Source organism: Humulus lupulus, chromosome 1 (genome assembly GCF_963169125.1).
Source record: "Humulus lupulus chromosome 1, drHumLupu1.1, whole genome shotgun sequence".
Classification (NCBI taxonomy): domain Eukaryota; kingdom Viridiplantae; phylum Streptophyta; class Magnoliopsida; order Rosales; family Cannabaceae; genus Humulus; species Humulus lupulus.
This window is the reverse complement of record NC_084793.1, coordinates 297,935,538-297,959,677: the sequence shown is the minus strand read 5'-3', so window position 1 is coordinate 297,959,677 and position 24,140 is coordinate 297,935,538. Positions and strand designations below refer to the sequence as shown.

Genomic DNA, 24,140 nt, shown 5'->3' with positions numbered 1-24,140 from the left:
AGCCATAAAAAGGTATTTAAATCTGTTTAGACTATCAATTTCCAAATATGTTATAGTACCTGGATTTTTGTGCTTCAAAATGTGCAGATATCATGGAATGTCTCGGTAGGAATCTTAACTTGAACCATGTACAAAATTAACTGCTTTTTCCTTAGATCGCCATGCTTTTTGGTAACTCATGGAAACTCCATATCTGTCCAACATGTCTTTAGCTATATCTTTAGGTCTATAATTTGTTTTTGGATCTGTGAACTTGCTCTTCACAACATTCCCAACCATACTACTTGAAGCTTGTTGGTGATCTCCAAGAATAATGTCCAAGGAACATGTGTGGGCACGATTTAACTTCCTAACTTGGAATATATCTGTTTTTCCATATCTTGCAGCACGAAATGACCACGTACATTCTGAATCAAGACACTTCAACTGATATTCTTTTTTGCAAGATTGGTGGACCTTGAACTGAAAATTGTTTTTTATGGCATAAAGACCAATTGTCGTTGTAAGAACCTCTTTGTTTTTGTATACCTGTTTTTCTCTTATTCCATCAGAAATTGCATGAGTTATAACTGTAGTTTATGTTCCGATATGTTCAGGAATTGATTCATGTCGTTCCTTCTCCAAAATCAAATCTATAATTTGATCTGCCAATTGAATAAAATTTGGTAGTTCTTGAGGTTCATCTATAGAGAATGTTGATGTGTCCGAAATATCATTCTCTATATTATTACTACTTGAAGCAACAGTAGAACTCATCTTTTGAAGTGCTCCACATGTAATTGTTTGGTTGTTCTCTGTTACAGAAACTATCAAAGGGTATTTTGTGAGTGTTCTGTCATTTCTTTTGCACTCCAAGTAGAATTGTATAGAGCTATCACTATTGATCTTCAATGGAGGCAATGTTTCTGCAATCTGGTACTCAATTGTTGCATTTTCTATTGACAGAATGGTAGACAACTCTGTAGACAAGATATTCATTAGTGTTGTAAATGAGCAATCTAATGGTATTAACACTTCCAGCATTTTGAAATCCCCATACACATTATTTTCATTCCAATAACCATCATAATATACCAAAGATGTTATTGGATTCATGTCTGCAGATGAATAAAAAGAAAAAATTAGATTGATATGTAAAATTCTTTATAATTTCATTATAAAAAAAAATAGGAGCATCACATATTTAGCAAAGACAAATACCTCATGGGTTATAAACTACCAAATTCAGCACAAGCTATTCATTAACTCATCCACCAATAAAATGAGAATTTAGCATATAAACTCCTCACTTTATTGGTTTTTAAATTACCAAATTCTGCACAAGCAAGAGCAAATAACTTAAAGATGAGACATTCTAGGAAACATCTTTATAATATTGTAACAGTTTTTTTTTTATAAAAGGTTTTCAAATGTTTCTATGGTAAAATTTGTATATGATTCTGTGGAGGTATGTGTTAAAATATATGTTTTTGCTAGATTTGTCTTAGTGATTTTCGAAAGTTATAAACTATGTTCCAAGAACAAAATAGAAAAACAAGGAAACTTACCACAAAATAGATGTCGTGTAGTTGTTTTTGTAGACCCATCGATTCAGAAATTTTGCAGTAGATTGCAGAAGAAAATTTCTGATTTTACCCTGTCTTCTCCGTTCTTTGAAGATCTCTAAAAATATATTGAATACAGAATGTTACAAAAAGATGAGCTGGGTTGTAATGGTTGGGTTGGGTCTTCCGTATATGTGGTATTAAGTTTTGACTTGTTGGCTTAGTTTTTACCGTAATATTGTAGGAAATAGGGAATACCGTATTTTTCGAATTTTTTTGGTAAAGTTCCGTATATATAAAAATTGCCCTAATTTATTTTATTCTAACATAAATTTTTTAATTTTTAATTATTTGATTTTAGTTTGAATAGAAGTACACCGTAAGGCCTTTCTTACAACTACAACTAAAAACATATTTTAAATTTTTTTCTTCTTACATATAAAAAAGAAAAAGTGAAATCTCTCAATATTGTTAGATTTTTCAACCCCAATATGATTTCAATACATTTGAAGTTTTTTTTTTGAAACTTTAGTTAAGTTCTTCAATCTACCTTTTGCTTTTTTAGTTTCTAATTTGTGAGTTCAAAAGTGTATGGATCCCTCCCATAAAAACTTCACAGGTAAAATTGGTAGGGATATGTACAATCCGTTTTCTATCTTAGTGTTTTTTATTTTTTGTGATCTTGGATTTATTAAAGAAAAAATGGTAGATATATATGGAAGATTTTTTGTCATAGATGTGTACTCACAATTATGATGATATGATAATATAGTAACTTAGTATAACAAGTCACCAATATGTAAAAAAAAAAAATTCAACATTAATTTCGAATTTTTTTATCATAAATAATGTTGTTTTCAACCAATGAGAGACACAATATATATTTAAAAATTGATATGCATTTAAAAAATAAAAAATTTACAATATTATATTTTCATAATAAATACAATTTTTTTCATTAGTTAATTATTCCAAAAACTTAAAAAAAAATCAAAATTTATTTTTATAAATATTAATTAATAACTATAAATATAAATTATTCATCTTAATCTAATAATTAATATTAAAATAATTATTCCTCATCTTTAATAATGCTCTTATATATATAATACTCCCATGTATATGTACAAAGATAATAATTAAAAAAATTATATTATTTAAAGATAATTTTTCTAGGGTTATTAATTCACTCATGATCTTTTTTCCGGAATGAAGAAGAAGAAAAATGCTCTCTTTCTGTAATTTTTTCTCTCACCTCGTTTGCTTTTGCAGGGGTTGCTTATAATTTTGAAGAGCCAAGGAATAAGATTATTGAGTTCTCTACTCAGCTTCAACGAGAAGGATAACTTGAAATGCACGTGTTTGATTTGAATAGTTGAATTGTTTTAGAAAGTGTAGGAAAATTTAAGATTGAAGTAATATTAAAATTTTGTGTACAAAATAATTTATTTTACTTTTTAAAATACGTATAGAACTCGTACAAATTATTAATTATATTCTCTTAATATCTAAACCAAACATTAAAAAAAAAAAAAATTTAAATTATCATACTCATCTCGTACCAAACACCCAAAATGGTTTCATCAAGAAAAATAAAAGTAAGAGTCAAACGACACCTGCGAATGAAGAGAAAAAGTCAGACTGAAAAAGAAAGTAAAATTTCATTTTTTTTATTTTAAATATTACAGCTGTAAATTTTTTAATATTAAATAATAATTATTCTTTTATTTTTATTTTTATTTTAAATCAATAAAATCACTATAAGATGTCGGTGAGTTTTTCTGGTGAAGTTCACCTGTATCTGGAAGCTATTTCATTTTCACTTGGGATGAATAGCATTTCTAAAAACAAAAACAAAAAAAAGCTTGTCTTGACTCTGGTCTAGTTCGACGTCAAGTGCCACGTATGTTGTCTAGCTTCCACGTGTCTTACCGGAGCTACACGTGTAACCCCAGAAAAACTTGCACTATACTGATATTATTACCTCAACACCCCTCGTTCAACAACTCACATAAAAACATCAAACACAATATAATCACCGCCATAATCCAGTCTTGATCTTCTTCAATTTCATTTCAATCTTAAGAAAAGACAGCAACAGCCATGTCTACTACAACTCAATCTTCTTCACTCCCAAGTCCTGCTTCAGGTAATAAATTTAGTTTCAAGACACTCACACATACATTTAGCCATGATGTAACGATTTGTTTTCCTTCATTTGGTGCAGAAACCATGAGAGACATATTCTTCTGGAAGAAGAAGAAACAGAGCTTACTTGTTCTACTTGTATCAACAGCAACATGGGTTTTACTCCAATTCTATCAATTCAACTTCGTTACAGTTCTTTCATGGATGACCATGTTTATTGTCGTTTCACTCTTTCTTTGGGGAAACTTGCTTAGGCTTTTCGGAAAGTGAGCCATCTACCTAGTGCCTTTTAGTTTTTACTACACATAATAGATTAAAATTCATCAATTATTTATCTTCTTTTTTTGTTTTGTTAGTATCAAACATGATTTGTGTAGAGTTTAATGAGATATATCGAAAAAAATTATTTGTTTTGTTGGATCAAATACTCTTAAAAATCCTTGCTTTCTCATTTTAATTGGTTTGTTAGTGAAAACATGACTTGGGTTTTCTTAAAAAATGAAACTTTTTGATTGGTTTTGGATTTAGATATTAGCTACTATTACTACTACTACACCCTTGAAAAATATCCTTGCTTTTCTTAATTTGTTTGATACAATATAGAACAAGGCTTGGGTTTTTGATTAGACAGTGAAACATTTGCTTGGTTTTTGGATTTTAGAGAGCCACCGGACTTGTCAAGAGAGGAGATTACAGTGGAGTCAGCTTTAAAAGTGGCCCTGGCTCTTCGTACATGTACAGAAGAATCAATAAGGTGGATGTTCAGAGTTGGTGCCGAGAGTGATTTGACTACTTTTGCTTTAAATCTTGGTGGATTATGGTTACTATCTCAAGTGGGAAACTACTTTGACTTCTTAACCCTTCATTATATAGGTAATCAACACTGAGTTTATAACTACTCATTATCATATATATCATTAAATAAGAGTACTCTTGCTTTAAGTGTTGATAATTTTTCTTATGTAGGCATTGTTATGGGCATGACATTCCCAGTAATATATGCCAAGTACGAAGATAACATAAAGAGGCTTAGAGAAGGAGTGAAGAAACAACTGAAAAGGTATTATGACATGTTTGATGAGAAGGTGATCAAGAAGGTGAAAAATATGATGGGAAAAACAACTATTAGTACCACTACCAGTACCACCACCACGCATACCAACCCAGAAAAGGAGAAGAAGGTTGAATAGTTTGGCTTTAGTTTAAGTTCAATCCCCTAGAAGATATGTACTTGTGTATAATTACAAGGCTTTGCATGTTTTAGACTTGAATTAATACAATAAATACGATTTAATGTTGATATAATATATAATATGTTATAAGGAACTATAACAAAGTGGATCCGTGGCGCAATGGTAGCGCGTCTGACTCCAGATCAGAAGGTTGCGTGTTCGATTCACGTCGGGTTCAATTCCCTTTTTTTTCATTGTTTTTTTCTTAGTGACGGATATATATTTGCTGACTGAGGCTGATGCATAGTACTCTTATGTGAAATCTTCTAGATTAGGTTAGAGCAGTCATAAAAACTCATTTACCATGATTAATTACAAATAACTTGAATATGGATCAAACAATGATTCCAGTAGTTTAGGAAAAAGTCGACACAACTGCTCAAATAACAAAAGTCCAATCCAACTGTTTTTGCCAAAGAATTTACAAGTAAACTTCAAGGAAGCCAACACTTTTTTCTTGGCAAGTCGCATGTGTGATATTACATATAAACCATAAAATGGCGGAGATTGTGGTAGAGCATGGATCATGCATGTTCAACTCTGTGCAATAGAGCTTGAAACAACGGGTCAGCCGCTTAAAACCAAAGATAGATGAAATCCATCGTTTAAATCAGAAGCTGGATCATTCTTCAGATGATGAAATCATTCAGATTTTGGGAACAGCAGGGGAGGTTGTGAAAAAGTGTTCAAAAGTTCCTTGGTGGAACTTGTTGAAGAAATAGAGCTACTCCAAGAAGCTCATGCAATTGACTGCCTCTGCCTCACTTCGTAGGCTTGTTGAGACTGATCTCCCGTTTGACCAAGTTATTGCCTTGAAGAACATCTCAGTTCAAATGCAGGAGCTGATGATTATGGTGGCTTTGATTTGATGGAGAATTTCATGAGCGGAAGCAGTGGAAACAACCGCAGCAGTTGTTAGAGAAAATATTCCCACATGGTGTGCCCGACATTGGGGTATAGGAGGTTACCAGGAAATTATAAATTTTTTTAATTTTTAGAAATTTTCGGCAAAAATAAAAAATCAGTAAGTAGAGTATTTTAAAAAGTTAATTTATGAAGAAGTAAAAATTATAAGGTAGTTTATTTTTATGGAGAATAAACTGAAATGTTGCACTTAATTTAAGAAAAATTAAATAACTTTTTCATGTTAGAAATTTAAAATTATTTTTTATTTTTAAATCAGATTTTAATTAATTTTTTAAAATTAGAAATGTATTTTTTTTATATTTTTATTAATTAATTAAAATTAAGATTAAATTAGTGTAAAATATGAATTTTGTCATTGCAGTATTTTACACTACTTAATGACTTTTACCGAAAAAATAATTATTTAGTAACTTAAGTACAATTTTTAAACTAGTTACTGATTTTTGCCATTTGCTATAAAAAAACTTAGTTATTTATGTACAATTTTTTCAATTGCTTAATTATTTTTGCCGCAAAGAAGATTATACTTGTGATTGTAGTACTACACTCCCTTGTATTTGCTGGGGTTGTTGTTTATATTTGATTCATTGTCACATTTCAGAATAAGATGTCAACAATGTATCTGTTAAAAATAAAATTGCACTCATTAAATAGAAATGAAATAAATAAATCTCACTTCAATCTTTGATGCTTAACTGTTGCTCTCTGAAATTTATATGTACTTCTAAAATGATTGACAGTCTTCTGAGAGGCACAAATCACCAATAGTCTCCGCATGAACAACTCCCATTTTCAAAACAATGAAACCGATTTGAATCCCTAACTGTTATTTTTCTCTTGGAAATCTTAGAAATAAATTTAATGGCAGTATGGCAATCTACACAAGTCCTTAGATTCTTGAAAACCTTGATTGGTGTTCCTGGTGGAGTAGATATGATTCCAAATGCCACTGCAAGCTTCTCACAGTGATAGGAGAGGTTTTGCTCTTTCTGCTCTTCTTCCACATCATGTAACACAAAATTTGTGTCAGGGACGTACCCTTCTTCCCTTATCTTCTTTGAAATCTTTTTCAAAAACTCATGTATTTCATTATATTTTGGATGGGACTCATCCCCTACTGTAAACACATGCGTTTCTCTCTTGATCTCAATCCAACTCAAACCAGGTTTCTTTACCACCCTTCTTTCATCCATAATCTTTCTGACTTTTTCCACTTCACTCCACATGCCAGCAGTAGCATAAATGTTAGCTAGAGTAACATACGTAGCAGGATTTTCAGGCTCTATCTTAAACAACGCTTCGGCTGCTCGTTTTGCAAGCTCAATGTTTCCATGAATTCTGCAACCACCGAGTAGAGAAGCCCACAAATACTTATCGGGTTTACCAGGCATGTTGTTGATAATTTTCTCAGCTTCTTCAAATCGGCCAGCTCGGGCCAGTAAATCAACTATACATGCATAGTGATCTGCAGTATGTTTCAACTTGTGTTTTATTTTTATTGAGTGGAAATATGCAAGCCCTTCGTCAACTAACCCAGCATGAGTGCAAGCAGAAAGGACACCTACAAAAGTAACGTGATCAAGCTTTGTACCTGCTTTGAGTAACAGCTCGAAAATCTTAAGAGCCTCATTGGGTTGACCATGCTGAGCGTATCCCACAATCAGTGAAGTCCATGACACTATATCTGGTTTAGGCATCCCATTGAACACCCTCTTGGCATTCTCAATGTTCCCACATTTAGAATACATATGTACAAGTGCACTTGCTGCAAATGACAACGGGCCAAATCCCACTCGAGTCATGTATCCATGGACCTGCTTACCTAGGTCCTCAGCCACATGATCAGTGCAGGCATTCAAAACACCAGCAAACGTGAAGTCATTAGGCCTGGTACCTGAATTCATCAATTTTGAGAACAAAGCAAATCCCTCTTCCCTCCTCCCATCCTCAAAGCATCTATCAATCATAGCCGTCCATGAAACAACATCTCGATCCTCCATCTTATCAAAAATGCACCTAGCATCCTTTATGCTCCCACATTTCCCATACATATCTGTTAAAGCACTCCAAACAATCTCATCTGAGTCCAACCCCGTTCGCATTATGTAACCATGAATCTCTTTCCCCAAATGTAAACTTGGCATGGCCGCTGAGGCAGCGAGAGCACTAGAAACCGTGAACTTATTTGATTTCGAATTTTGATTTCTTTGCATCATCCTATACAACTCTAAAGCCTCTTTAGGCCGATCTTGTCGAACATACCCTGACATCAATGACGACCAAGAAAAATTATCTCGTTCAGGCATTTCATCAAATAATCTCCTAGCTTCATCAAGCTGACCAACTTTAGCATACCCAGAAATCATTGTATTCCAAGTACACAAATCCCTCTCAGGCATTTCATCAAACACCTTCTGGGCATCCAGAAGACACCCACATTTAGCATACATATCTATAAAACGATTATACATAAATAGCCCGGGCACAAACCCAGAACCTCTAATGTGATCATGAACGCATCTTCCCTCCTCAAGAGCTCGTTGTTGAAGGCAATGCTGCAAAAGGGTTGAGTATATTAAAGCAGAAGGTCGTTCTATGTGGCTGAGTAACTGAACTGCTTCACTTAAACGTTTCTGGTTGCAAAGAATATCCATGGCTTCCTTGTATCTCTTGCCCTCGCATAAGTGGCTTATGAGGCCATCTTTAGCATTGGATTTGAAGAAAGTCTTCCCAGAAAGAAGTTTAGTCATCTGGGTATTTGAAGAGAAGGAGAAATCCCTCTTAAAAAAACAGCAGAGCCGCATAATGAGATGATTTTTTGAGATTGAGAAATTTCATAGTCGTAAACAATGGCAGTTGGAAGTTGTGTAACCAGGAAACGCTCCAATAACGGGTTTTTTCATGGGACTGATTCGAACACCACTAACACATTATACATGATAATGAATTGGACTCCATAATCCATACGCATGATACTGTTCTCATTTATATTCGTACTTGTATACACTTCCAAATTAAATACACATATTATATCATTTTTTTTACAAATATATATATATATATACAACCCTAAAAGCAAAATTTAAGAAAATATATTAATTATCATATAAATTTTAAATAAACAAATAATGTCATATATAAATAACATAACATATTTTTTTAAAAATTAAATCAAAACATTGTTTATTTTTAATTTTTTTAAAAAATAAAAAATCATTAAACCAAAAATCACTTCCATATATATTTTTTATATACAAAGATATGGTGTATTTTAATTTCAAAATTAAATTATTTTTTTTCTAATTTTTCGTTTAGAAAAAATACCTATAAATTTCAATATAATAAAATATTAAAAAATTCTAAATTAAAATTAAGAATTTAAAAAATTTATTTGATCAAATTTAAATTATTTAATTTAAAAATTTTTAAAATGAACAAAAAATTATATATAAGTTTATATTATTTAATTAATGGCTAAAGTAATAAAAATAAGTGTATTATCGTTAAAAAAGAAACTAAACAACAAAATAAAAAAATATGTATAGTTATGTCTTATTTCACTAGTACATATATATTTGAATAAATAAAATATGTTGAATAACAAAATAAATAATTAATAAAAAAATATATATTTAAGCACATACATATTTTTCAATTTAAATAATTTAATATAAAATTTTAAAATATGTGATGATAATTTATTATACCATTTTTACACCTAAAATCTGAGATTAAATAAGAGTAGTTTACATAAATATGGAGAAAATATATATATATATATAGTGTTATCCCTAAAATTTGAAAACGATGACGTGGTAATAGAAATGACAAATGGCAATGAATGGTTGGGTAACCTAGCTTAGGAGTGACCCGGTAGACCAGTGGAGAATGTTGACTGCCCAGTTAAGTGTCATGACCGACCAGGCATGACCTTGTCTGACCAGTCACATGTTTGTCTGCCCAAGCATGACCTTGTCTGACCAGTCACAAGTTTGTCTGCCCAAGCATGACCTTGTCCGACCAGTCACATGTTTGTCTGTCCAGGCATGACCTTGGCCGACCAGGTATGACCTTGGGCGACCAGTCATGACAATGTCCGACCGGTCAAGTGCATGTCTGCCCAGTTAAGTGCATGTCTGCCCAATGAAGGTTTGGCCGACCAGACTGAATATGATATGGATCGACTAGATAAAGCAAGGCTACATCAAGATTCCCATAAACGGCTTCAACAAGAATCGGTCTTGGCTTGCGCGGGAATCTCTCAGTTTATCCCATGAATATAGTATACTGTTATATTTTGAATATTATTGTATATTAAATATAATGAGAATAGCAAAATATCCCGATTATGGGGGGATATCATCTGTACGATCCTGAGCCTATAAATACAAGGCTTATGGCATCATAAAGGAGACTTTGGGGAACTTTTGATTCGAATTCTTATTTTCTAGAGAGAGTACTTGTATTTGAGGGAATTCTTGTATTCTTATAATCTGCACTGAAGAAACTCAGTTGACTTAGGTTCATCTAATCTTGAGTGTAGATCTGTAATCACAACTCTAAGTGGATTAGGCTATTACCAACACATTGGGGCTGAACCACTATAAAAATCGTCTGTGTCGTTTATTTCTCTTAAAGGTTTTTATCGTTTTTGACGTCTACACGTCGTTGGCCAAAAACGCGGTCAAGATTTTGGTGCTTTCATTGAGAGCCTGAAGAGAAAGACAGACGATCCCTGAAGTATTATGGCGCCTAAGAACACCAATGCGACCTCCAAGAAGACAGGTTCCTCTAAAGAGCTTGCCAGATCAGAAGGTTCTAGCCTTCAAGACCGTGAAATTGAGCCTAGAGTCGTACTCGAGGATGTGACTCCAGAAGTTGAAGAGCTCCAGGAAGCCATGAGCGCCTACCAGGAGGAGATGGCACAAATTCAATGCCAGACAGGAGGCGTTCGCTGAAGAAATGGCCAGGCAGAAGGCTGCATTCCAGCAGCAAAGACGGGAGATGGACGCTAGGAGTGAGGAGATCCAGCGACAGCAGGAGGAGGCCGATAGGCGACATCACGAGGATGCACTTGCTCTGGAGGCGGCTACGCAGCTGACCCAGGCTAATGCCCAAGCTACAACACGAGGAGCAGCCAACCCAGGAGCAAGGACCACAGAAGCTGGTCGCAGAAACACTGATAGACCACACTCCCGAGGGCCAAACAGGAGTAGTAGTAACCCACCCAACAGGGAAGAGGATGGGGTCTGATCGGACACTGCCTCAACCCAAAGGGGGAACTCCAGAACCCTCTTAAGGAGACACCGATCAGAGACTTCCAAATCCGGAAGTCACAAGTCAGGAAGCAAGAAAACTCCACCTGAGCAGGAGCAAAATAAAGCTCCTCGAGGTAAAGAAACTTCACACTTCAAGGATGGGCATGGTCATGATGAAGCTGATAGTCATCACACTGACCAATCGAAGGAGAAGAATGATAACAACCATCGAGGAGGAAAAGATCGCCCTGTGCAGACAGGAAGGCCGCCACTGCCTCCCAACCAGCGCAGTGGCAAGGAGCATGTTCCGCATGGCAAGCCTTCCGAAAAAACTCAAAGTACGGTGTTTGATCGGTTAGGAAAGCATACCTCCCAGAAGGATTTAAGAGACGTCATTGCTGATAGAAGAAGGACAGTCCCGGTCGAAGGGCGAGATCCGAACCGACCTACCAGTCAAGTAGAAATACTTGATGATGGTATGCTGGGTAGGAGCGCCCGACCAGGCGGTCCTAAGGCAGAGTCCCAAGCAGTGGCCCCAAGCATCCAAGCCCAGCTTGATGCTCTGACAGCGACAGTTCAGGGTCTGTCGAAATGACCATCTGCGATCGATCCAGTAGACCACAGGAGTGGCAGCCCGTTCTGTGCTCGAATTAGAGCAGCCCAACCACCAGCGAAATACAAAGCACTGGTACTTCCAATTGATACAGAAAAGGCAGACCCGATAAGGCACGTGGAGAAATTTGAAGATCAGATGGAGCTGCTCAGAGTGAGTGATGACTATCGGTGCATAGTCTTCCCTACTACATTGTCCGACACTGCCCAGGAGTGGTATTGGAGGTTTAAGCCAAACTCCATTACTTCTTGGGAAAGTTTCAGAAAGGAGTTTTGCAGGCAGTTTAGTGCTGCTCGAACCCCTCCAGTTTATGCCAATCACTTGGCAGATATTAAGCAAGGGAAGGACGAGTCTCTCAAGAACTACATACAAAGGTTCATAAGAGAAGCTAACCGAGCTACTGCAGTTGAAGATGAGGGGAAGATGGTGGAAATTTCTTTCGGCATAATCTATAGGAGTCCTTTGTAGGACAGTATTCACCGCAACCTAATTTCAACGTTGCAACAATTCCTTGACCGGGCAGACAAGTACATGAGATTGGATGATGCAATTGAGAAGGGAGAGAAGGGCCTGAACAATCCGAGCATATCGATTGATCCTCCCAATAATGGTGGAAATGATCAAAATGGTGGTAAGAAACGTGGGAATAACGAGTTTGATCGCCACAATAAAAAGAAAGCTAAATCGGGATCAAACGACAAGCCAACTAAGTATGAACCTCGGTTCACCAATTACACCACTCTTTCGGTGAGCTGAGCGGAGATATATTTGGCAAGTCATCAAGAGGTCCCTTACCGGAAACCCCCACCAATCAAGAAGGAGATGAGTAAGAGAGACATGAACAAATTCTGTCGTTTGCATGGGGACTATGGTCATGACACGAATGAGTGCAACCATCTCAAGGATGAGATAGAGTTTCTACTCCGGTCAGGGAAACTGAAGAAGTATCGAGCAGAGAAGACCCAGGGAGAAGGAAGTAACAACAACCCTGGGTTCAAGCGGCAATGATCCCCACCTTTGCAACCTGAGCCTGTGTACTTCACTCTAGACACCATTTGTGGAGGTCCACACCTGGCTGGGGATAGCAACAAGTCAAGGGAGAGGTATGCTCGTACCCTTCGTCATGAGTTGGATGCAGCATTAACCTTCGAAGTTATGGCTGTGGAGGAGCGGCCACCGAAGAACCCACGATACGAGAGTGAGTCCCTCACTTTCACTGAAGATGATGCTCGACACGTGAGATATCGTCACAATGACCCTTTCGTCGTGACAGACCAAATTGCAAATATGAAGGTGAAGAGGTGTTTGATTGACACAGGGAGTTCAGTGAACATTATTTACAAGTCATCCGTTGAGAGGATGAAGCTATCTATCAATGACTTGAAGCCATGCTCTCAAGTCATTTATAGGTTCATTGGAGAAGGATTGTCACCAGTTGGAACAATCAAGTTGCCAGTCACAACGAGGGAGACTCCCAAACATGAGACAGTGATGACCGAGTTTTTGATTGTCGACTGCCCGTCCGCCTACAATGTGGTTATTGGTCAACCACTACTCACCACCTTGCATGCAACAGTCTCTATCTGGCACCTTTCCATGAAGTTCCCGACCAGTGCAGGCATAGGCTGCGTCCAAGGAGACCAGAGAGAGGCTAGGGAATGCTATAATGCCTCGGTAGCTAAAGCAAGGAAGGGGGCCAAGGAGAGCAACATGATTGTGTGTGCTAAGAGAGAGGAGGTAGACGAGATGGATATCGACCAAAGTTTCATTGTTGTATCCGATCAGGAAGAGATGTTAGAAGAGTTTGGCCAAGAAAGCGCTCTTGGTTTAAGAGAACAAAAAGCCCCATCCGGTGATGAAGTCACCAAATAGGGCGTTGCCCAAAGCGAGGGAAGGGACTTTGATCCTTACTTTGGGGATTATGAAAGTGATGTGGGACCGTCCGAGGAGTTAGAGGAGGTCCAAATAGATGAGAATGACCCGACCAGAGGGGTCAAAATTGGAAAAAAGTTGAAAGCAGAAGTGAGGGCACAACTGATAGATTTTTTGCGAAAGAATCAAGATGTCTTCGCCTGGTCTCACAAAGATATGGTGGGTATCTCACCAACTGTGATCAGCCACGTGCTCAACGTGGAAGAAAGCTATCCAGCAGTGCAATAGAATAGGAGATTGCTTGGCAAAGATCGAGCAAAGGCTCTTAAGGAGGAGGTAGAGTGGCTAAAGGAGAATGGGTTTATAAGGGAAGCATATTACCCTGCCTGGGTTTCAAACCCAGTGTTAGTGCCCAAGCCCAATGGAAAATGGAGGACTTGTGTGGACTTTACCGACCTGAACAAAGCATGCCCAAAGGACTGCTTTCCTTTGCCGAGAATAGACCAGTTGGTAGACGCGACCTCCGGTCATGAAACATTGTCCTTCATGGATGCGTATTCGGGGTATAAACAGATCAGCATGCATCCTCCTGATGAAGAGCATACCAGTTTCCGAACGGACATAGGGATGTACTGTTATAAGGTCATGCCATTCGGATTGAAGAACGCCGGAGCTACCTACCAGCGTTTGGTGAATGGTATGTTCCGTGACTTAATCCGCAAGAGCATGGAGGTGTACGTAGACGATATGCTGGTGAAGTCAAAGGAAGCTGAAGGGCATGTACGAGACTTGGAAGAGTGCTTTGCAATATTGAGAAAGTACATCATGAAGTTAAATCCCCTCAAGTGCTCATTTGGAGTAAGTTCTGGAAAATTTCTTGGGTTTATTGTGAACTCCCGAGGAATAGAGGCAAATCCAGAAAAGATAAGGGCGTTCGCAGAATGAAGTCTCCGACCAGAATTAAGGATGTGCAAAGCTTGACTGGGCGGATTGCAGCTCTAAGCAGGTTCATCTCTAAATCGACGGACAAGTGTGTCCCATTTTTTAACCTGCTTAGAGGGAGCAAGAAGTTTTAATGGACGGTAGAATGTGAGCAAGATTTCCAATCCATAAAGGAACACTTGGCCCAACCTCCTGTTCTTTCGAAGCCAGTTGATGGAGAGCTTATCAGGAACTATTGGAATGGCGAGCACTTGAGGAAATATTATCAATGAATACTGCTTACAGAGTAGTAGTTTTGTATCAAGTGCTTAACTTGTTATTTAAGTTTGTTTGTGAACTAGCTATTTGCTAACCAATCATGTTATTTTGAACAATGTTATTTTGTTTGAGACTCGTAATTAGATACGTTTTGTCCTTTGTTTTTATGAGTAATAAAAGAGATCACGCGCAGCATGGTCGAATCTTGCTATAAATTTTGCATATGTGTTGATTATTCTTGCGTTGGCAGTGTTCAACTGTCCTTACAACTTAAAACAAAAAAAAGGTCTTCTAAATATAAACCGAGCAATGTTCAACTGGTCGGTATCTATCAGATGAATGACCAACGTTTAAATAGTTGCATGTGTTTTGCAGTGGTTAACTGTTGAAATATTTTTGTATATTCTATGTGTTTCACTAGTAATAACTGCTCAGACAAATTCGGTCAAGTAGCAAGTGATCAAGGATTTTTCAACCCTCAATTACTTGGGGGGCACATAGGATATACTGGCGTACACGTCAACACAGGCAATAAGAGCACGAGCAAAGATATTTGTTTTTAGGCTGACTTGTAAATCTTTGAAGTCTAAAAAGGCCATTAAGCTAACTTGTTTGACAAAGCTTAAGTAACTTGGAATTTCTTAAAATTTTAAGTTAGAAGCAAATATTCGTGTGACAATAAACATTAGGCTCATAAAATGTTAAGAGCAATAAGAGTGTGAGAAAGTATACTTAGTATGGACTTATGAAATGTTAGAATTTCTAAGTTAGAAAACTAAGTACTCATGCGAAAATATAAGACATACATCAGAGTGACTTTGCTATTCACAGTAAACTTATAATGTTTTAAATCTAAAAAGACTTAGAATGTTTTAAGTTTGCCAAAAAAAAAGTAAAGTATAAATGTCAACAGCTCGGCCATACGAGCAAAAATGCAGTAGCAAAATACAAATACAAAACAAAAGTCTACTAAAGAGCTGGTCGGATGACAGCCTGACTGGTCAAATGGAGGCTTCTCTGGTCAGATGAGGGATCACTGGTCGGCTCTAGCGGGTTGATCAACCCCTTCCTCAGCATCAGCTGTTCCTTCTGGTCGGAATGACAGTGTGGGAGAAACAGATGTAGTGCCGGCAGGGTTAGCTGCTTCCTCGGCAGCCCTTGCCTCATATTTCGCAAGCTCCTCCACCTTGATCTCTTCTGTGAGAAAGTCAAGGTTGAGAGGCTTGTTCAGCTTCCACACCTGGTAAAAGCAGTTGAAGCAGATGTCCTCATAGCGAACGAGATCGGCTTCTTTCTCCCGCCTTAGCTCCTCGTTCTCACGAGTCAACTCCTCGTTCTCACGAGACAGCTTCTCCAGCTGATCAATCAAGGACTTGTTGGTTTGAACTTGCTGTTGATTCTCATCAGACAGTCTCCTAAGAGACTCATCCTGCTCAGGCACGGCCCTCTTTGCCTGCTCCAGCTTGGATTTGGAGTCTTTCTCCGAAGCAGTTAGAGTATCCACTTTAGCTTGGGCGTCCACTAGTTGATCATTTAGGACCTTGATCAACTCCTTATAATCAACTGCTCGGAGCTGAGCGTGACTGATGGTGACAAGCGACTGCATGGAAAACAGGAGGTTATTACAAGTAAAAATATTAATAACAAATTGTCTTAAAATAAAACACTTACATTCATCAACTGAGCAAGCCCTCTTCTTAAGACGACTTCAACGCTAAGCCGAGGAAATGATTCGAAGCTTTGAAGAATTGAAGTATCATGGACAGTCTCCTCGAGTAGTTCTTTTCCGAGGCCACTAACAGTGCGGAGGACCTCACTCGAGCTAGCCGAGCGGGTAGGAGTTAGGCTCGCAGAGGGAGGAAGCGAGGAAGGAGTCAACTGCGGGAGTGCAGTCGACCCCTCAGGTTGTCTCCCTTGGCTGGGCGGTACTGTCCTCGGGACCTTGCTCGGAGGATTGGAGCCACTTCCTTCTCTAGACTTCCTCTTCGGGGCAGGAGGGGCGTTGAAATGTCTAAACATCTCTGGATCTGCAAAAGAGAAAGCACAAGATTTGTTAGTAAAAAAAATATATAAAGCAATATGTGGATAAATACATTACTACTACTAGACAGTTCTACTAATCCCATATCACCAAGTTATCAAAAATATCACTATGACTACTAGACCTGAGTTGAGGATCTGGTCGAGGAAGTCGTCCTCGTCGTCGGATGATGAGCTTAAGTCCCTCTCAGGCTGGATGGCCTTTCCCTTCCCAAGCTGGGTGGGAATAGCAGGTCTGCGCTGATCCTCTGGCTGAGGCTCCCTAATGACGAGATCGCCTGGTCTGCGGGAGTGAGGAGATGGTCCAGGAGAAAATTGGTCAGTCACTACCTCAGTGCCAGCGTTAGACTGATCAGTTGCATTATTTGCCTCAGTAGTGCTCTCCACTGTGATGTTTTGGTTACTTGGTAGCAGGCCCACCATCTGAAGATTATCTACAGTAACCAAATTTTTAACATCCTTCTCCTCAATGCACATGTTGGCCAACTCCTCTGCTCGGTCAAACATGTCTTTTGTGGGCAAGGGTTGCTGGAATGGGCCCGCATGAGTAAGAGCCAGGTTGTTGGCTTTGATGTTCGAGGTGAGAAAATACTCTGTGTAGTATTTCCCAGGGTTCGACTTGTGAGCGATGCCACAAAGGTATTTAACCCCTTTATGCCTGTGAAAGAGGTGGAAAAAACCTGTGTTCTTATGGCTTGGGTTGGTTCTGAAGTCGAACAAGTAATGTATCTCGTGAGGAGTAGGCTCATCTCAACCTTGCATGTAATAAAGAATGAACAGAGCAGACAACACCTGAATCCCATTAGGAGCAATCTGGAAAGGGGAGACGTTGAAGTAATCCGCTACTGATCGGAAGAAGGGGTGCAGCGGGATAGTCGCTCCTGCATATATATGGTGCCTCGACCAGGCACAGTACGGTCCGCCAGGTCTGTTAGCTCTCTGATGAGGGCGCAGACATATTACATTTACCCCTCTTAAGCCCAATACTTGGATGTGTTTGTCAAACATCCCAGGGTTAAGCTTCGTGGGCTTGGCGGTAAACCAAGAAGGTGTTTCCTCTCCTTCCTTCCTTGGTTTTTGGACAGCCAGACGCTGGATGTCGGTAGCAAATTTCTGGGTGATTTTTCTTCGAGGCTTGTTTAGTTTTGGCATCTGGTGTGGTGGTCTCGAAGAAGCCGCAGTTCGGACCTCACTACGGTCCACTACCTTTTGTACCGCTCTGCGTGCTACTTGAGGGTCTTGGTCCTACGGGAGTCTGTTTGACTTTTTTACCCTCATTGTCGACTGTTCAGCTTGATGAAGGAACTGCTCTTCGTGAAGAAAGTATAAAGCTGAACGTGGAAGGATCTTCTTGAAGCGGCGGAGGCGATCCTCAGGAGTGCGACTGGTAGGAGACTTTGACGATGAGTCGCTGCTTTGAGGGGTGTCGATCGACTGCGGGACGAACGTATCAGAATTCGTGTGGTTGTCACCTCCCCTATAGTCAAAGCGATTCATCTACAAAAAATAAAAATGGGGAGGTGAGTAACCATACAAATATAAATCAACAGAGCAGTGTTTATTGTTTCTACTTAGAATTTTTTTTATCTAAATAGTAAAATTTGGCATGCACAAAGAAAAAATAATTTTGTGCCTAAAAGTGCCTAAGGGTACTTAAAAGTGCCTAAGAGTGCATAAAAGTGACCCATGTGCGTGCCTAAGTTGGTGTCCGAGGGCTAGCGTAGGCGTGTATCCGAGCTGCGTGCCTAGTGCCAAGGGTGTGCCATGCTGGTCTGAGGGGCAGCTTGGTCCGAGAGGCCCACATTGTGTCCGAGCGGATGCCGTGGGGTGGCCAAGCGGATCCCAGGGCGTCCGAGGAGCTAGCGCGCGCGTACAAGGGGTGCTGAGGGGCTGTGTTGAGGCACCTGAGCTGTTGGTGCCGAGACACCCGAGGAGTTGTGTGGTGTCCGAGGAGCCTAAGTGGCTGTCCAAAGAGCCCAGCGCCCATGGCGTGTGTGCGTGGGTGTCCGACTGGACACTTGGTGTCCGAGGGTGCGTGTCCGAGGGCTCTGAGGGATCTAGTTTGAGCAGCTCAAGCATCCGAGGGTGCGTGTCCGAGGAGCCACGTCTGTGTCTGAGTCGTGCATCCGAGGAGCCATTTGGTGCATTTCCGAGGAGCAAAGCCCATTTTGAAATTTCTATAAATTTTGTAGAGTCAGATCGGACTAGATATTTCAAAAGGGTATGAGCAATGTCCAATCGGCCATAACCCATGTCCCATACTCGAACCTCAACCAAAAACCCATTCCGAAAAAGCAAAGTCCTAAATTCTATCTAGCACAAACACCATTTCTCATCCAAAACACGCAACCACAAGATCAAAATGGGGAAATTGAAAGGTTTTCTAATGTTCTTGAGACCATATATGCCATCAAATACCCATAAACACATACAAGCAATTTAGGTTAAAAAACTAATTTTTCTCTAAATTTCTATGAAATTGAAGGAAAAATTGAGTTACCCATAACCTAAACAACATCAAAACACCTTGTATTTCAAAGATTCATAGACAAACTCAAGAAAAAATTCCCTAGGAGGATTTCGGCCATCTCATGCATTTTTCTTGAAGTTTTTAAAAAAATAACAACAATATAAGAGCATGGAGGAGAAGACTTACCCAACCTTGAAGAACCCTTGGTTTGCTTGAAGAAATAAGGAGCTTCCCCTTGAAGACCCTTGAAGGTTCGGCCAAGATAAGAAGAGAGAGGGTTTCGGCCAAAGAAGAAAAAGAAGATGAGAGGGTTTTTTGATTTTTAGCTCTCTTGTGTGTGTGTGGAAATGTGGGAGTATAGGGGTCTATTTAAAGGAAAAAAGTGGGAATTACCACTTATTTTGGACCCTTGGAATTCCTGTGATATTTTTTCTCCCCACGATTATGGGCAGTTAATTGCAGTGATCGTGGTCTATGGAGTCATGGTCTGTTGCATGGCGGGAAGATGAACAATTGATTTTTTTTAGTACCGTCAGCTGTGGAGAAAAAAGTTTATTATGTGAGACATCATATAATAAACTTGGGGGGCAAATGTTATCCCCAAAATTTGAAAACGATGATGTGGCAATAGAAATGACAAATGGCAAGGAATGGTTGGGTAACCAGGCTTAGGAGTGACCCGGTAGACCAGTGGAGAATGTTGACTGCCCAGTCAAGTGTCATGACCGACCCGACCAGTCACATGTTTGTCTGCCCAGGCATGACCTTGTCCGACTAGTCACATGTCTTTCTGCCCAGGCATGACCTTGGCCGACCAGGCATGACCTTGGCCGACCAGTCATGACAATGTCCGACCGGTCAAGTGCATGTCTGCCCAGCCAGGTGCATGTCTGCCCAGTGAAGGTTTGGCTGACCAGACTGAATATGATATGGATCGACTAGATAAAGCAAGGCTATGTCAAGACTCCCATAAACGGCTTCAACAAGAATCGGTCTTGGTTTGCGCGGGAATCTCTCAATTTATCGCATGAATATAATATACTGTTATATTTTGAATATTATTGTATATTAAATATAATGAGAATAGCAAAATATCCCGATTATGGGGGGATATCATCTGTACGATCTTGAGCCTATAAATACAAGGCTTATGGCATCATAAAGGAGACTTTGGGGAACTTTTGATTCGAATTCTTATTTTCTAGAGAGAGAGTACTTGTATTTGAGGGAATTCTTATATTCTTATAATCTGCACTGAAGAAACTCAGTTGACTCAGTTTCATCTGATCTTGAGTGTAGATCTGTAATCACAACTCTAAGTGGATTAGGTTATTGCCAACACATTGGGGCTGAACCACTATAATCGTCTGTGTCGTTTATTTCTCTTGAAGGTTTTTATCGTTTTTGACGTCTACACGTCGTTAGCCAAAAACGCAGTCAACATATAGTTTCTAAATTTATGGGAAAATAATAATTATACAAAATATGGTAAGTTTTGGAAAAAAAAAAGTTTAAAATATGGTAAATAAATTAACATAAACTTAATTCTCTTATTTTCTCTTCTCTCCCTCACGATCTCTCTCTCTCTCTTCTCCTTTCTTTCTTTCTCCTCCCCCATTCAGTGTCCATCTCAGATATCTTCCGGCGATGCCACCTCTGTCGCTGCCTCTGATGACGACGACGATGACGACCTGGTTTTTCTTCTTCTGCTTTCTTTCTTCTTATTCTTCTTCTTCTTTTTCTTTCTTCAAATCTAGTTTTATTATTCTTCTTCTTTTTCACATCTGATTTTGAACTTCATATTTGATTTTTCTGGGTTTTTTTTTTCCAAATCTGTTTAAGTAACCAGGTACTTGACTTCATATTTGATTTGATTTAAGAAATGTACTCAAGGAAAGTTGACTGCTATTATTTGGTGTAGACTAGGGTAGTATAAGAAACTAGGTAGTTGAATATTTTAGGGTATTTTTAACATATGAAAGCTTAGGTTAGCTGATTAGTTTTTTTAGTTGGAAAATGGCAAAAGTTGTCAAAATGTTTTTCCATGTGATGTTTAGATCAATTGGATATAGGTTTAGTAGCCAAACGTTCACCAAATAAGGTTCTAACATAAATATTTATGTATTTATTAATTATTTAAAGAAATAAAACTAGAACGTTTGCTTAAAAAATGTATCGATAGGTTTACAAAATTTATTCAGAAGTACAAGAAATAAAAAAATAAGCAAACAAAACTTAGAGAAGTATTCGGCCCAAATTATTATGTCATCATTCATCCTCATTATCTTTGGTCTCAGATTATTTATTTATTACCTAGCTAATGGAGAAAATTCTGAAGCTATGTTGTTGGAGATTATTCCATCTAAATCTGTTGAATATTGATCATGATCAGTCTCAAGATGGCTGTTGTTTCGAGGTATATTTGTTGTCAAACACTCCTGCAAATCAACTTCATATTTGATTTTTATAGGTTTTTTTTTCCAAATCTGTTTAAGTAACCAGATACCATGACGCCTGATTCATTTTATTCATATCAGATTTTTTTGAGACCTAAGTGTAACCAGTTACAATAACAATTAATTTAGATTCTTTTGTTTATATTTGATTTTGTTTTCATACCTGACTAAGTAACCAGGTACCATAGCAATTGGTTTTTTTTTTTTTTTAGATTTGATTTTTTTTTTTCAAACCTCACTGTAACCAGTTACGATTATGATTAGTTTAGATTTTTTGTTTGAATCTTATTTTTTTTCCAAGTCTGGCTAAGTAATTGTTTACCATTGCAACTGTCCTGTTTTTTTTTTTTTCATTTTTTTTTTCAGATCTAGTTATAACCAGTTATCTTCAAGATCAATTTAGTTTATTTTTTTCATATCAGTTTTTTCTTCTTCCAAATCTCACTAAGTAACCAGTTACAGTTCAATTGATATTTTGATAATGGTACATTACTTAAAAAAATAAAAATTATTTTTATAGTTGTAACCAGTTACTACAACACCTCTTAAATAATAAAACTGATTTTTATAGTTGTAACCGGTTACCACACATCATTAAAAATGGATAGTGGCATACGATTATTATCACAAAAAAAATCAAAATTGTTTTGATAGTGGTATCCAGTTACTGTGGATAAAATGTTGATTAAAGAAGATAACAAATGGAAGAAAAGAAGAAGAAATGAGAATAAAAAGTAACTAGTTACACCTAGGTCTAAAAAGAATCATATATGAATAAAATAAATCAGGCGTCATGGTACCTGGTTACTTAAACAGATTTGGAAAAAAAAACTCCAGAAAAATCAAATATGAAGTTCAAAATCAGACGTGAAAAAGAAGAAGAAGAATAAAACTAGATTTAAGCATTACAAACTTCCATCATTTTCAGCATGTACTTCAGATCCCATCTTGAGCTCTTGACATCTTCTTCCTCCGAGCTTGCTCCTGGGATTGACGCTGCTTTGCATTGTCGACTCCTTGCTTTCCCTTGCTATGCTCTTTCAGCCGCCTCAGTAACATCCTGTCCCTCCACATCCTCCTCTCCAGCTCGTCCACATCCATCTCTTTAAGAAGCACTTCTTTAACTTGCGTTGAGGACGGTGAGATAGTGAAAGCTGCTGTCAAACAACTAAAAGAAAAGTATCATTGAGGCATGCAATGAAGTGAATAAAATTATGTAATTGTTATAATCAGAGAGGGAACCATACCAGTAGACCTGTCTGGTCATTTCTGTAAGGGAAATCGACTTCAATCCTTTTTTGTATAGATGTTATAACTGTTGGCAACAGTTCAGCAGTCATTCTTGAATATCTGTTATACAAAATAGCAATAAGTAAAGATAGGATTTAGTGAAAAGATAAAAAAGCAAGATAAAACAGGAAGTCACTTTGATTAAAGAAGATAAAAAATTGAAGAAAAGAAGAAGAAATGAGAATAAAAAGTAGGGTGATGAATGTCGAATAATGTAAAAAAATATTTTATCAAATATAAATTATAAAAATTAATACAAATAAATTAAAATTAAAAAAATAATCTCAAAATAATAAAAAATAAGTACTAAAAAAATATTAAAAATAAAATATGGCATACAAATAAAGTTTTACAAATATATGAAAAAAAAACTCCTATAAAAATGTAAAAAAAAAATATGCCATAAAAAATTTAAAAAAAAACTACCACATTTTTTAAAATTTATAAAAAAATCTCATATTTGGTGTTATTTCCTCGTTAAATAAACTTGAGTTCCAAACATTCTATCTTCTTTCTTGGGCCACATGGAGTAGACGAAATAAGTTGTTACACAATCAATTTGTTCCTAGTGATGCTGATTTTATCTACTGGGTTCTTTCTCTTACTCCAACCATGTCTAATGACAATAGTCCCGCTGTTTTAGTTCCTAAGAATAGATGGAAACCTCCCCCTCAGGTGTTCTTTTTCATTGTTTTGATTAAAGGTAGCTTTCAATAAAAAAAAAAACTACAAAATTAAAATAATTACGAGAAAATTACATAAAAATACTTATTTTTGCTAAAAAATTTAAGATTTTAGGGTCAAATCTTTTTTTTTTAATTTTACGGTTTTAAGGAAATTTTTATATTTTTACAATATTTTTTGTATTATTTTTAAGTTGTTTTCAGGTTTTTATATTTTATTTTTTTATGTTCAGTTGGTTTATTGAGATATTTTTAAATTATTTTTTTAAAAATATGTATTTTCGTAATTATGAAATTTTGAAAATTATATTTTTGAAAATAGAAAAAAATATGTATTTTAAAAAAAAATCAATAATTAAAGCTGGGTTGGGTTAAAATATGACTAAGAGGACATTTAGAATAAGAAA

At 37.3% G+C, this 24,140-nt stretch overlaps 1 protein-coding gene, 1 non-coding gene and 1 pseudogene across 2 annotated transcripts; 2 read left to right on the top strand and 1 right to left on the bottom strand.

Annotated features, from left to right (window-relative positions):
• Positions 1–3,285: 3,285 nt before the first annotated feature.
• On the top strand, positions 3,286–5,097 carry LOC133779514 (reticulon-like protein B13). Its single transcript, XM_062219470.1, has 4 exons — positions 3,286–3,693; positions 3,772–3,958; positions 4,354–4,565; positions 4,659–5,097. Exons 1-4 carry the CDS (start codon positions 3,648–3,650, stop codon positions 4,880–4,882), a joined length of 669 nt encoding a protein of 222 aa, XP_062075454.1. The 5' UTR covers positions 3,286–3,647; the 3' UTR covers positions 4,883–5,097.
• On the top strand, positions 5,031–5,102 carry TRNAW-CCA (transfer RNA tryptophan (anticodon CCA)). The gene has a single exon. It is a non-coding gene; the product is annotated as a tRNA-Trp (tRNA).
• Positions 5,103–6,383: 1,281 nt separating this feature from the next.
• LOC133811224 (pentatricopeptide repeat-containing protein At4g37170-like) lies at positions 6,384–8,841 on the bottom strand (annotated as a pseudogene).
• Positions 8,842–24,140: the final 15,299 nt, after the last annotated feature.